This window comes from Lineus longissimus, chromosome 7 (genome assembly GCF_910592395.1).
Source record: "Lineus longissimus chromosome 7, tnLinLong1.2, whole genome shotgun sequence".
Lineage (NCBI taxonomy): Eukaryota > Metazoa > Nemertea > Pilidiophora > Heteronemertea > Lineidae > Lineus > Lineus longissimus.
In genome coordinates this window covers 447,167-462,569 of record NC_088314.1, presented here as the reverse complement: position 1 = coordinate 462,569, position 15,403 = coordinate 447,167, and the positions used below count along the sequence as shown (strand labels likewise).

At 42.9% G+C, this 15,403-nt stretch overlaps 1 protein-coding gene across 4 annotated transcripts in view; it reads right to left on the bottom strand.

Annotated features, from left to right (window-relative positions):
• LOC135490778 (potassium voltage-gated channel protein Shal-like) overlaps positions 1-15,403 on the bottom strand; it is a 76,596-nt gene that overhangs the window by 27,861 nt on the left and 33,332 nt on the right. For all 4 annotated transcript variants that reach the window (XM_064776262.1, XM_064776263.1, XM_064776264.1 and 1 more), the window contains exon 2: positions 9,211-9,373. In XM_064776262.1, coding sequence (XP_064632332.1) covers positions 9,211-9,373 — 163 coding nt within the window. The remainder of the gene's footprint in view (positions 1-9,210; positions 9,374-15,403) is intronic.

Here is a 15,403-nt window from a genome sequence, read left to right as displayed (position 1 = left end):
TTCAGGTTGGCATACGTCAATCATCAGCTAATTGCACACCAGAGGTCCGGTGCCGGATCTCTGAGACAGGTTGGAGGGCTCCTTCATGGACTGGTTCGGTCTTGCCCAACGAGCAACAGGTGATTAACACCAACAGTGTGGTCCGAACATGCATTCTGGAGACAATCGGAAGAGACAACAGTCCAGGATTGCATCAAACTTGATATGTTTTCGAGTACTTAATGTGAGTTTGGACGTGGTTCAAGCCATTCCCACCGCAGCCTAACACATCAAGTTTTCATGTATCCCTGGCCTGTCACGAGCCCCTGCCACTTCCTTTGAATCCAATGGCAGAGTGTTTGTCACGCAAGCAATGTAAAGGCAGAATGCTAGTCATATAAGACCTCATTTAAAACCTTAGCAACAGCAAACAACAGCGCCTACAGATATTCTATCGGCAAAGTCATCCTCAGGACCCCAGACCAATTTCCAGGGTTTGATTGGGGAACCGTGCACCATTCTGATCACGCCCCTTCAACATTTCATCGCCAGCACGCTGAGACAGCAGGGCGATCATTCGATTTAAGGATTCAATGAATATGTAACATCATCGGTTTTCTCCGCGAATCATCTGTAGTCGCCACAAGGCCTTACGCTGCCATCCGTCTCAAGAACTACAGGGCTGGCCCATGGAGAGATTTTGTGTTATCACCCAATTAATCAAACATACTTTTTGAACTCGGCTGATTTATCAATGTACGGTGACCTTCGCGAGTGCGATGTCATCATTCATTGCGCAACCTGAAATAGGGGACAAAAAGCTACCCGCCTTCTGACAGAAATTATCGATCGTCAATTTCCACTGATTCTGTAATCATATGGCTTCATACAAAATCCTCAATGCAAGAGGCTTTTGATCTACCATCAAGGTCACCAGATTGACAATTCCGTTCCGAACATAAGCCACTTTCAAAATATTACTTACTGACGAAAACACTGTCCCTAAATTGTTTGTCGCCTCTTCGGACAAGGAAATGTTTGCAGAAATGATAACAGGGCATGTTCAATATTAGCTGTTGTGGTTGAGCACCCGATATCTCGATACGGAGTAATGGAATCTCCATGGAGGCAGAGCGATGAGAAGGCTTCATCGGCGGGGCCAGATGTTTTGGTACTCATGGTAACAGCCATCCATTTAGCGTCATCTATTATCCTCTATTGACTGTGGTCGCTTTCTTTCGTTGATGGTGTAGATATAGTCCTAGCAGCAATATAAGATTGCAAGTGGTTCCATATATCCATTTCTGGTTTAGGTGTGATACTAATCTGCTCAACACCACAGAGCAAAATGCCAGTTTCCCTTCTGCCGTTGAAGCCGTACCAATGCATTTCTCGAATCAGGGAGTGGATTTCAACCTACAACCCTTTGGCAGCAGTCTTGTACTATTGAAGGGCATTTACCTGGTCTGACCTTGAGTCAAAACATACTGCCATCTCGGTGACAATAACCACCAGGGCGATGCATTCATTGTCTTTCTCATATATAAATGATTTCATCAGGGATGCACTGCACACTTCTCTGCTTGATGGCCACGCAGCCCGCATCGATATCAATATTGCATGTCCCACTATCATCATTTAGAGGCAATAATAGACTTCCAAGGGCCATCAAGTGGTATCGTACATACACGTATACATGAGCCAAATGAGGGGGAATTTATCGATATGACATGTGTCATATGATTATTCACCAGTTTATAAGGGGGAATATTATATTGAGCATTGTTTTAGCAGGAATGTCACAGACCATTAGCTAGTCCAGTTGGTAAGTTGCACAGGCATTCACTCTTAGAAATCAAACCTGCCAATTTTCCAACTCTCCAGTTGTTCTTCATGATTCACCCGTCGGAGTTATCTATTTCACATGTTTTTAAACCAGCCATAAAATCGATCCATTCCCTCATCAACTTTCATCATCAAGGTTTGCAATGATTTTCCTGCTATTTCGAGAGGCTGGCAGTTCCTATGCGGAGAGATCCAACACATCGAGAACTCTACTATCTTGTTGCAAACATCGATGAGATGAATGGCCTTGATCAGGTGATCTATCAAAGCGGGGAAATATTATCTATCATCTGTTAATGAGACACTAGGAGAAAGCGACATCACTGAAGATCTAACAGCCATTTATGGAGATAATAATGACTCTCTGACATTTGAAATGATTGGTGTTCTACACGGGTTAATCTGCTATACTCAGTAGTCAGTTCGTGGCAGTAATTGGATATTATAATGTGGTCCTTGGACAAGAGGTGCACACAACTTGTTTTACATTGTCTCTTTGGGTAGACTTGATATTGCAGGTCAAACAACCTTTAAATAAGGAATACTGAGGTAGTTGGCACAGCTTCTGTTCAGCAGCTTTCCAACAGTGGAATCCTCAAGCGAGAAATCGCCAGGTCATTAGTGGCACCAAATGGTACTAATGGTGGGACATCACTGGCATTTATGAGAGACCCGCACTCTGGCATTTACCAATGACTTTGTGCATGGGCCATTCACCCAGATGAGGATGGTGTGTGCCACATTAGCTAATGGGTACATATCGCGAGTGGGTTGGTAAATGGTCTGACGATGCCAAAATACCTTTCTGCTGCCCAGTGTAAAAAGGCCTGGATAAACCTGGCCTTGAGAAACATCTCATACCAACCTTCAATGCCAAAAGAATCAAATGCCTTGAAAGGGAAGAGATTTTAAGCCTTGACGTGAAGGTTCATTTCATTTTAAGTCATGTTCTTTGAAATGAGATAAGGTTGCGAAAGGTTCAATTTCTTGGAAAGATGGAGTGATGATAAGAGCAAGACACCAGGCATGACACACAACCTGAGATCATGTTTGCCAAGCTACAACAAGATTGATAGAGGTCAGCATGAAAAAACACCTCGCCATGGACAGATGGACACGTTGATCAACATGACACCATCTGATAGATGCAGCATCAGTTACTTTAGTCTGGTGATTCTTCAACTCTTTAAACTAACATAATGTCCATTAATTCGTTTGAGCTTGGAGTATTACTCTAAGGTTTGAGTCAGCAACATCTCCAGTTGATTTCCGCTACCGGTTTCATCAAACGAAGTCAGGATATTCCGTGCTACGACTCGAAACTTAAAGTCGCTCGTTGTCGCGAATGCTAACATCGGCCATTTAGATTGGTTGCTCACCATGGCAACCTTGACCCAATGGGATGAGTTTTGCATGCGATACGCACAGGACACAATTGGAAGTTATAGATTGGCACTGATCAATACATTGACCATGTAGATCGGGCAGTCTTATCGAGTTGACATGGAAAGTTCTTTAGAAAACATGACACAGAATATGAGCAGTCAGAAATGTGGATACTTCAGCCGATCCCTTGATCCCAGCGGGCCTCTCTTGGAATGCTGCCTCCGTACACTTATAGACTTGAAGTAATGCCCAAACCTCTGACGACACATTGGCCAAATTCTACCTCCCGGGGGAAAGAAATGTTTAATGCATTGAATATATGATAATTGCCGCCATCGAGGCGTATATCTCCAATAGTAACCAAACAGATCACCGCTGTAGATGCTCTGAGATGCAGAATCGCAATCACCGATACGGGATTGGTGAATGAGCTGTTGTCGACGGTGCAAAAACCAGGGTCAATATCACAAGATAAACGAACACCTGTGCTTGATTTAACAAATTCTACATGAACGTGTTCTCAAGCCTACTTGGGCTTGGCTATCAGAGTAGAAATGATTATACACATTTCATACTTGTCCATCTGTATACTCTTATACCGTGATAAATGGTGGTAGGGATTCGGTATATACACGCAACAGGAACCTCAAACCAACCACCTACAGCATAGCATGGCCTTTACACCAATCTCTGCAGCCAGGTTCCGAGGCACTCCATGAAATCCTCCATGCCCACCGTATTATTGAATGGTTGCATGCGTTCATTTCATTTGAGTGGTGTGGTTGTCTCCACGAAGTGATAGTGATGAGCACCGAGAGACCAAACAGTGGAGAACAATTATTTCGGCCACATGATGTGCCACGAGGGAATACGGACAAACACAGTTTCCTATTCAGGTAGATTGGGTTGCTTTTTGCTTTCCGCAAGAAGAGTAATGTCCACTCTGGGAATTGGTGGTCAGTAATATCGATTGCTTGGTGGTGCAAGAAAGGCATGAACCTGTATGGGCAGACAAATTGGATTACTACGAGCAGTTGGCTTTGCTGGATGAGAGATCCTTTTTCAGTAATTAGAAATTAGACTGCGCCAGTTGGTTGTAGACATTTCCAATTTCACATTTTTCCAATTTTTACCAAGTTACGATCACGGAAAGTTTACCATGCGGAAGAATTGATGGACAGTGATATCGATTGTTATGTGATGGAAGAGTAATCACGCACCTGTATCGTGAGACGGTAATCGGATTACTATGAACAGTTGCTTCTAAAGAAGACATAGATATCGTTGTCTGGAGCAAGAAAATAGGGAAGATATTGGAGGCATTAACTGCTTCTTACGGGCTTACATTCCAGCATCTTTGTAAGTCAGGTTAACACATGACACTGTAGTTCCAATCGAATTTAAACGACTAATTCACAACACAGGAGAAGATTTCCGTAGAAGACGTATTTGTCAGTCACCTTCACCAGGGTTGACATGTCGTGTTAGAGGCTCACATGACTCAAGGGTGTTGTCCAATTAGTGACTTAGTAGGCTGTGGCAGCCCCCATGGCGGTTCAGGTCCGGGCTTAGAGCTCAAATAGATCAACTCAGTGATAACTCTCGGTTCATATCGAAGAGCATTATAGGTTACCAGCCTAGTTTGCCCAGGAGTGTTGATGGTGCGAGGTTTCTATTACAAGTGAAGACCAACAAAGAGCTGATGTCTCTCGGTCCATATCGAGGTGAACATGGGTTTCAACCCTAGTTTGTACAGGGGTAATGATGGTATAACCGGTAAGAGGTTTCTGTCACAAGTGCAGGCCAACCAAGCACTGCACATCAACTCACTACAGTTTGTTCCTTTAACATAACGTTTGGTCTTTGACACAAATGTTCATATGGCCTCTTTACACAAGGGTTTTCCATCGCCATCGTACGTATTCACTTCCATGGCAACCGTTTTCAAGGACGAGCTCTAATTCACAGCTCTTCGTCATGTTTTTTGCCAGAATCTGATATCATCCTCCATTCATCAATGACTGTCAATAGTCGCAGCGTGAATTAACATGAAATCAGGATGCTGATCATGAACATGAAATCTCGATTGGATATTCAATATCCAGAGCTTTAGATTGGAGATCTACCATGCCAGGACGCTAGAAAAGCAAACCATATTCGGTTTAAATACCACAGAATATAACCGAAAAACGATCTCAAAGAAATGGTTTTTACAAAATGAGTCGATGAGACCTCATAAAGGATTGGCAAAGCAATTGACGGTAACATAAGGAGAGAGGTAAATATTGATCCACATTGAGCCTCAGATAACAGCGTGGAGAAAAACCTGAAGTCCCCTTGGAGACATAGCACAGTCTCCGCCATGAACACACTTATTGGGTTACATCGCATTGGGAAGGACGGTTTTGTGTGGCCAATATTACATGGAAATGACGTTCTGATTCTTCTTTTTTTCTGTTGAATGTCTGGTAAGATACTTTATTGAACATTTCATGTAGATGAGCTGGCATGAGAGATGTTAGTCTTTGAGCGCAGTGAGGGGTGAGCAAGGGGTGTCACAAGCCCTGCCGGTAAGACAACCATGATACCATCAAATGATGATGCATTTATTCATAAAGGAAGAAGCACGGTCATTCCTTGTTCATTAGAGGCGGCATAGAGGTGAAGTAGAGTCCTAAAGAAAGCGAAACCCACAAGAGTCACGAAGCTGTGACCGTTTTTCCTCGATAGCCGATGGGCAACATGTGTGCAATCGCTCCCACCGCTCGAGTGTGGCTAAATATAGACCTAATCAGGGATGGTCCACGGCATGGCGGAGTCGATGGAATCATCTTCACAAGTCGAGTTGGGTTCAATCATCACATTCACACAGGAGCAATCTTGTTAGATTGATTGGCACGACGATCGCTGAAGAGACCCTTTTTAGCTCTGGCCACACGTCTTCTGCAATCAGAAGATGGTCCATTGTGGCTGACAGCGGAGTCATTACTCACTCATTTCCATGATATCTGTGGAGGTGACTGTCAGGCACTTAAATCCCCTTGCATTCACTTTTGAGACTCAGAAGACACAGAACTGTTTGTTGAAGAGACATCAAGACACTTCCAGACTCCGGTAAGCACATGGCTGAATGACTAGATAGTCCAGGACACAACCAGAGTAGGCTACACAAGGTAGGTATTTGGTTCAATCCTGTTAGCCTGATTTCATGACTGACGCCGGTAAGACCGGGAAACATCAGTTGACTTTGGCCTGATCTTCACGTCGGAGACGGAGAGAGGTTTGGACTCTGGTTCATGTGGTAAACATCAGAGTACGTTGGTGCAGTCCACTGAGAGCAAACCAACCAGAGGCTTTCCAGGCGGAAGCTTTCTTGATTCTGCAACAATTGACATGACCAAGATGATAAAGGCTCTCAGCACTGAGGTGCAAGTCGAGGAAAGGAAAGTCGCTAACGTAGTCAAGAACGAATCAGACTTGGTAATTTTGCCAATAAGGCGGGGAGATTTGATTTCGAGGATCTGACTATCTCAAGGTCTAAATGTTCCACCATCACTTCAACTCCTTCAACACCTGGTTCACCAATGTGGCAATCCACAAAAGCTACGCGTTGATTACTCTGACCATCTCCTGTGGCCAGAACTTGAAGCAATCAACGAGTGATTACCGAGTGACAGCCAGTCGTGACTGTTCAAGGCGGGCAGGTTTAATCATTGAGTCTTGTAATCACATCGGATGAGGATGGTATTTTCTAATAAGTCTGATTGACCTGATATGTACCTGCCGTGAAACTGGCGGGCGATATTGAAGTGACGACATAAGGCAAGTCTCGACAAGGTAGATTGATTGAGAAGAGTATCGATATGGTAATTTTGGAAGCGGTGGGTGTTCTTTCAAAGACCTTGGGCGAGTCGTACCAGTTGGATCAAATCAAATTATTATTCAACAGAGATCGTCAGATGTCCAATGCAGAAAGTTGCGGGTTCGACTGATCAGCCATACGACTTGCTCACCATCCTAGCAGGAGTCGTAGGTACATGGAATAGGCACAAACCGAGGATGGTCTCGTAGCCTGGCAGGCATGACATTGCTGCCCACAAGGGAAGGACACCGAGGTTTAATCAGTTGTTTTCAATTCGCAGTCATATCTTTCAGCCAATGCGGATGAGGATCGTGATAAGATAAGGCACGCTGTTTACTCTGAAAGCTCATCGCAGATTGGATGCATGTCCAACTGTTGGCGGTCTCAATGGAGGGAAAGTCAGGTAGTGATTTTGGTCCGATGGGGGTGTATGCAGATTACATCAAAAGATAGCTGAATGTTCTTCTCCAAAGCCTTACTTGAAGAGTATTCTACTGGTCGAACCAATCGCATGGATCACTGATCCTCATCAATGTACCACCATTCCCATACCACACACAAACCACACCAGTAAAATCATGGTTTTTGAAACACTTCTGGCGGCAAAACCAAAGTCAAGGTTGTCACAAAAATCCATATCCTACCAACATCAATTTTGATATTGACAGTGATATTTGTGATCAACGTATCACTGCTCGGTGCAAACAGTCCGTGTAAGCTCGAGTCCCAATTCATCACGAGTAATACGAGTGTAATGCCCTAGCATGGATCTCCACGGGACTTGATGAGGAGCGGCAGCATTATTGACAAGGACCTCACTGATGTACGTCCCAAGGCGGACATACATCTTCTGTACAAACGCGATAGGAGACCAAGAATGTATTTGAAAGGTCAGAGGTCAATCTGGTTTAATGGGATGGGTTTCGGGGCCATTAGGAGTGAGAATATGGCGTGATTGATTCCTCTTTTGGATGCTGTGACTTGCTTCAACAAAAACACTCGCAAATAGGTCTCCATTAACCCCTTGATGTTTGCGTACAAATTGCATTCATTGCCGCAAATTATCCATCCATTTACACCAAGCCCAAAAATACATGAATACAGCTAATCAGATGAGTCAGTTCAACGTTTCATCGACAAACGCTAGCGCCGGTGACTTTTTGAATAGCAGGTCAAAGACAGACAGACAGACAGATGATTTTGATGTTAATTTCCTCAGCTTAACTTCCAAACTCGACTAACATCGAATGTTCATTAAAGGTTTAATAGTAGAGGGCTTATCTTGCTCAGATGGCAGCAGTAGCATCGGAACCAGCAGTGAACTTTGCTGACTAGAAATCTTCCGCAGTAATCAATAAATAATATCAAGAGCTTCCGAGATATTTCCAAGAGATTTCAAAGTGCCAAAGTGCAACGGATGAAACTGCCTTGCCTTTATTTCCAGTTCCTTTGTCGGTATTGGCATCTCTCTTGGCTAAAGCCGCCCCACAGATACTCGCAGGGGAACACACTAAATAGATTATTTAAAAAGCCTCGTGCTGTTTCTGCCCCTAATTGCATTAAAATGAGAATTCGAGTCGGCACAGATGTAATCTTCTATCAATAATGCAGATTGTTAGAACTCCACTCTTATCTGATTATATCATTAACTGATGAGGACTAGCACTGCTTTCAGGAAAGTTTGGCTGATATTTCTGAAAATAATCATTATAACAATGGAATCCTGAGACAGTGCCTATTTAAGTACTATCTCCAATGATTTGAGGCGAACCCTTGGTAGTGCTGAAATGAAGAGATGCTGAAACAACCTGAAAACAGTTAAGACTTCTTTTTTAAATAACGTGTCGTCAGCTTAACAGTGTATAACGCCATGGACCTAGACTATACATTGGTTGACAAGAAATTTGAAATGTTCTTTAACATTTTGTTAACTCCGAGCTTCAGTTCGGGAAAAGGTGGAAGGCTAATGGGTCACATTCTGCCGTTAGGAGAAGTCCATTCTGGCTTGATACAAACTGAAACAGAGCAAGCAATATAATGGCACAAAATGCAAACGTAGTATCCGTGTCAATCCAACTTGCACACCGTACGCCCATCAGTGATATAGCTTAAAACAAATGGAGCAAATTTTGTGTTACCTTTTGCGCCTTCCTCTTATCCGCACGCTGGTTCTGGTGGTATATTCGACTGAAGTTTGAAACAATAACAGGAACTGGAAGAGCGATAACCAAAACTCCACTGAGTGAACATACACCGCCGACAATCTTGCCGGTGATTGTAGAAGGCACCATGTCACCGTAACTGGAAAGAGAAAGCAAAGGTCAAGGTTAGTGAAGGTCATTTCAAGGTCACTGTCATAATGGCGTGAGAAAAACATACATTGAAACTGTTTCGAAAGAACAAAAGAAGAGTGGTTAAAATGGGAGGATTAGCACAAGTAACAGCTATTGTGACATCAGTATTGTATCACTCCACCTAATATCGCAAGTTTGCCATTGTATCAAGACGATATAAGATGTACTAAAAAATATTGTTTCTTGATAATCACGGGTGTGATTTAGCGCACTTCCCATGCGAAAACATGACATGCCCTTGAAAAGAAACTCAGCCTCTACATACATCCTACACAAATACATGACCAGCTTGAGAAAATATGGCTGTGGGCTTTGAGACAACAGGTTGGGAAGCGTTCAAAGAGAATAGAAAGGTGTCTGTTCAACGTTACTTTTGGCGAGAGTTTGGCTGAATACCAATAAAGGAGGGTAGGCTGATGGGATAAGATGGCCTCTTTACAAACCATCTCAGAGCTGGACGTGGCCTCTCATACAAACCGGCCTCATAAAATACTGTCGCATTTACGGATTTAAACACCAGCTGTAACAACTGATAGTGTGATTTATCACAAGCTGAAGAAAAGCATTCTGATCGAACTTCTATTTCATCATAAGAATTATGAGCTATTTTATTGCAAAACCTATGAAATCCATCTCACGATGTTTACGGTCGCACTCCCCAACGCCTCCGCCATATTCATCATCCAAGACGAGTCTGACATTCAAGAAATGAAATGCTTATCATATACTAAGGGGTAATCTTGACTCAATCAAGTGGAACACGTCGAGGCAACCAAGAGACGAACGTTACACTTCAGAGACACCTGTCTTTCAACGTGGCGAGATGCCATCTGGAATAAGCCACGTTCGGGAATTTGACATTTTACAGGTTTCCAATGGTTACCAGCCTCGGTATGATTGATGGTGACTCGGCACGTTGTACCGCTGTGGATTATTCTCCATCGTTGTAAGGCAGACGTCGAAAGGAATGAAGTGGAGTCGGGAGTGACATCAAAGTGGACCTCAAGTTGGTTCAGTTATGAAACAACTCTTGGGTATAATTGGCAACAAGTTGATGGACTAAATTCGAACATTTGAGCAGAAAATTCTTATAGTATATAGTTATGTATAGAGTGGAATGGAAGACAACGGCGTGGTACCCATTCAGTTGAAATGATGATAAGCCAGTATCGGGACCATGCTGATGCATATCTCATAAACACGTGGCTCCTGCATGAAGCTGATCTCCTTATATGATAAGCAAAACCAGTATTCAGCCAACTTTTTTTTCAGTCGGAGACTATGACACCGACAACACTTACTTTTTCACCGTGGCGGCTGTCATAATATCAATTTATCATCTTCAATGACTACAATTATGAACTTTCAGCAGCTGTGCCATCATTCCACTCGGCAGCATCTAAACGCCAGCTCGGTCAACAGTCTAACAAAGCCTGCTTAGAGGTTGAAAGCTATTCTCAACAGGCTAAGGGCCTATCCAGTCTATCACATGCCAAAGTATCCTAAACCAATCGAATGGTAGATTACCACGTTTAACTAAAACATCTTTTCCAGGTTTTCTCCTTACCAGCACAACATTGTTGGATTCGCTTGTCTGCAGTGTGCAGCTGAACAACAAAAACTCAACGCTAAACAACACTCAAAACACCAAACACTAACATGTTGTCTTCGTGACATCTTCCATGACTTACTCAGTTGGCCAACTCTGCTAATAGGAAGTCGTATGACAAGAAGGCGGACCCATTGGACGTCCATCGACTTAAACCATCTTGTAACCATTTCCTCCACATTGGAAAGTCGCTGACACAGCTCAGCAAGACTTCAAAGAACTCAATAATGGATTCTGATTCATATTGCAGAATGGAGCCATCCTGTCTACCCGAGTAACCCGACCTGATGGGGACATCATTCATATAAACCAACAAGGAAAGCCTCACCGGTGTGCCAGACGGTATCATTTGTAAACATTCAAAAGGCTGAAATGATAATGTAGACTACTCGACTGGGATAGGCTTTTGCTTACCCCATACCATTCGTGGTGACATATCGTTCATTGTTAGATCAGGAGGTGGTCAGGTTACCCACTGGGCATGAAAGCAACAGGTTGTGTCTTTCTTACAGGATCACCAGGGCGATGATGCACAAGTGTTACAAGCTCTTTCCTTTGATTTGCCACTGACACAGTGAGGTATACAAAGGTACCCTGGAGAAGACATGAGATGGGTCGTTAGCTGGTCCCATACAAATCTCAGTTGATCAAGAGAAAGGTGTTGCAAAACATGATTATGTAATCACTGTGAAGCACAGCATCCATCAAAGATACCAACCACGAACTGACGTCTCATACAAGAAGTGGTTCTGACACCATTCAACATCGATTCCCAGATCTTCCCAGAAACAGTTCAGTACACCTCGTTGATGCCATTTCGCGGTATGTTGGCTGACATTTAGGGCAGGCACTCATACCGCATACGATTGATATATCGACGGAGCCATCCAAATTGTACTGCAGATATTCTATGGTAAAAACTCCATCTCATCCTCTTGCCAAGTGTTTCGACAAGAAACCAGTGATTTTTTTTCAAAAATATCAATTTCAGCATATCAGATATCTGAATCTATTTATTAGCTCATGTTCCATCCATGGCTCTGCATGCGAATAACTATTAATTGATTTTAACCCACTGGGATCACGTGTTGATCAATCCTTGCTTTCACAATTTGCTTTGGATGGTTCGGATACAACAGCTGTTTAAAGCTGCAGCCTGTTACCAAGCCACGATAAGTGTTTTATAACAGATGTTAGTTTGGAACTAGGCATTGTTTTCCGAATTGCACGTGTACCTTTTCTGGCATGGAACAAGTGACTTATCCAGATAAACACCAGCAGTGAGCACAACGGGAGGTACTGGCTTGATGTCAATCAAATCAACAGCGGAGAATGAGCAGGGTCAACTAGTCCTTGGTTTATAGACTTCCACCTAGACACGCCAGACCCACTATCAGTCTTAATACTTGGATCGTTCAGGTGTACTCTCAGTGATTGTGCTTTTTGAAAAAAGTGAGATAGTATTTGGGCTTAATATTTTTTCATCTTTCAGAGTTGAATTTTTTCAGTGTCAAAAAATCTTCACGAGTTAAGCTTAGAGAACATTGCTACCCTTCAGCATCCTCGCCTTAAACTGCTTATCCAAAAGCAATGCAGCTTACAATCTCTTTAGGTCAACCGTTTCTCCGCTAAACTGGCCAACTCCAACCATTCCCAGGCATTAGTGAAACGATCTTTGACAGGCAAGACCTAAACACTGTTTACCACTAGTTTGAATGCTTGGTAGCGGCCATTAGTGGACGCATCCATCACGCTGGCTGAACAGGCAAAGTACTGACCACTTTGTTTGGCTGCGTTGGGAATCATATGGAAGGAGGGCTGTGAGCCAGAAAGCTGGGCAAGTGAATCAAGTGGAGAGATGGCTGTAAGCCAGAGAGCTTGAACTCGATCAGGGCACTAGTGACAAGACCAGGGTTCGAACCCAGGACCATTGGATTGTGAACATCATTAGCACCAAGGAGCATTGGATTACGTTGGGCAAGGAACCAAACCCGATGAGAACTTCATGGCTTCTTTACTTCCACAAGTCATCTCCTTAAGAAGATGAGACATATCATCATATTTCCACACAATAGCATTATGCCGTGAGACGATGTAGGGTTAATACGTCTGATAATTGCCTGTTCTATTGACTTGGCATAGATCGATACCAAGATCCAATAAGAACAATTCATTCGCTAGATTATCCCCGCAACATGGCAACAAAATTGAGCGCAGAAATTGATCCGTGATTTTTATCCTCAAAGGAGCAAGAACTCCACTAAATCCATCACCGATTCTTGCCGTAACAGGAACAAACATGGCGATCGAAGATAGTGCCTTGGCGGCCATTCTGATCGATGGATGGTGACAAGAAGTTACTCCAGCATTCACGCCTCATATAGACGATGGAAATTAGAAGGTATTCAAATGAGCAGGTTTTCCTTGATGATTACCTGCGGAAGTTTGCTTGAGATTTGTAAGGCTATGTAAGGCCACAGCAACTGTGGGTACTGTAGGTCTTGAAAGAGGTACTCTGCATCCTTGGTATAAATGAACTGCTCATACAACACATTACTCGAGAAAGACCTTAGAGGGCGCAGCAGTGACCTTGGTGTGAACAGCAGTGACCTTTGTGGATGCAGCAGTGACCTTGGAGGACACAGCAGTGACCTTGCTGGAAATAAGAGTAAACTTGGTGTACATAGCTGTGAGCTTCGTGGACACAAGAATGACCTTGGTGGACACGGCAGTGACCTTGGTGGAAACATCAGTGACCAGACCAGGATTCTAATGGAACAATACTTAACAAAGTTAAGTAATTATAACTTCGGAGAGCGAATCTGCAAGAGCTCATATCTACAATACATTTCTGATCTACAGACCCCGACCCCATCCCGGCCTTTAATCATGTTCGGAGAAGGAAGGAACACATAAGTAATTTTTGTCGAATTCACATTCATTTAAAACTGCATGGCATCAATGGTGGAATTAGTTCATTGCATGCACCATTACACAGCTAAAGAATAAAACACAGCACAGAACATCCCATTATAATTTAGAGTTGTTAATTAGATTTAAAACCCTATAAACCATAATAACTGTCAGTTGAATAATTAACTTTGGAATGATTAAGCAAGTGTTTCTCGTGGAAGATGAGCCTTATTTTCTGCAGTTAAGCATCTGAATAATGATGGCTAAGTTTATCCATTAAGTAACGATGGTTGAAACTTCAAACGAAGCACCAAAGCAGACAGAACAGAGAGTGATTCTACTTTAGTAGAATATCATAGGTGAAGTCTCAGGGTAACCACAGGCAGCATAGACTGAAAATAAACTTTTCATTTGAAACTTTCTTATCAGATCAAAAACAGAATTTAGCATATATACGTTTAGATAAATGGGTTTATAACAGGCTAGCCAGCTATATGCGGCTTATCACAACTAAGTATAGGCTCTGACAACAAGAAAGCAGATAACATAATAAGGAATTTACTCAAATTTACACTTGAAAGCAAAACATATAATCTGACATGTTCTTATAATAATACCAAGCTAAGCGCTGGTAAACGAGGTGATATTTGGTGGGAGGTTTGAGATTAGGAGAACTTGCACCAAAATCGTGAATAACAGCAAACAGCTACCCTGTTGGTAACCTAAGATTAAGTGGCTTTTTTCTGGACTAACAAGTCATTATAAGGCCTTAAGATTGCGGCAAAGATTATTACAGTTCATTATGGAAGTAAGGAATGTTCTTTCTGGATTAATCCCCAGTCCCCCTTCTAAATCAGACTGATAATAACGGTGGATATATTTCCTAACATCGCTTAATAATGCTTAACATGTTCAACAGAAAGTGCATACAAGAACAAATAAAGCCTGTACAAGACATATGTCACGACACCACTACGATTATACCTTATTTTAAGTAGCCAACCTAAGCTCGCTTTCACTAGTATATCCCACATAATATCATGTTCTGTGATTGAAGACTTGATTCAAATATCTCCTGCAATGTTTGTTACAAATAGCACCCATGCCTATAACATCGGTCCCTGGGACATGTACCATACTCAAGGGAACACCGGAGAACATAACCAGATCATCCAAAAGTGCTAAGCCCTCTTTCTTTTTCTTCTGCTTTCGGAACTTTTGAGATCCATGACAGGCAGTCAGTCCGTTTTAGGTGAAGTTGGCTGTCCTATAGTTCAACCACAGAGCCCCAGAGCTTTCCGGCCTGGATGGTGTACTTTGGCCAGTATTCCTCTCCATTCTTCATAAGGGAGCAGGTCTGAAGCCACAGAGCCCCAGAGCCTTTCGGCCTGGGTGGTGTACTTTGGCCAGTATTCCTCTCTATTCTTCATTAGGGAGCAGGTCTGAAGCCACAGA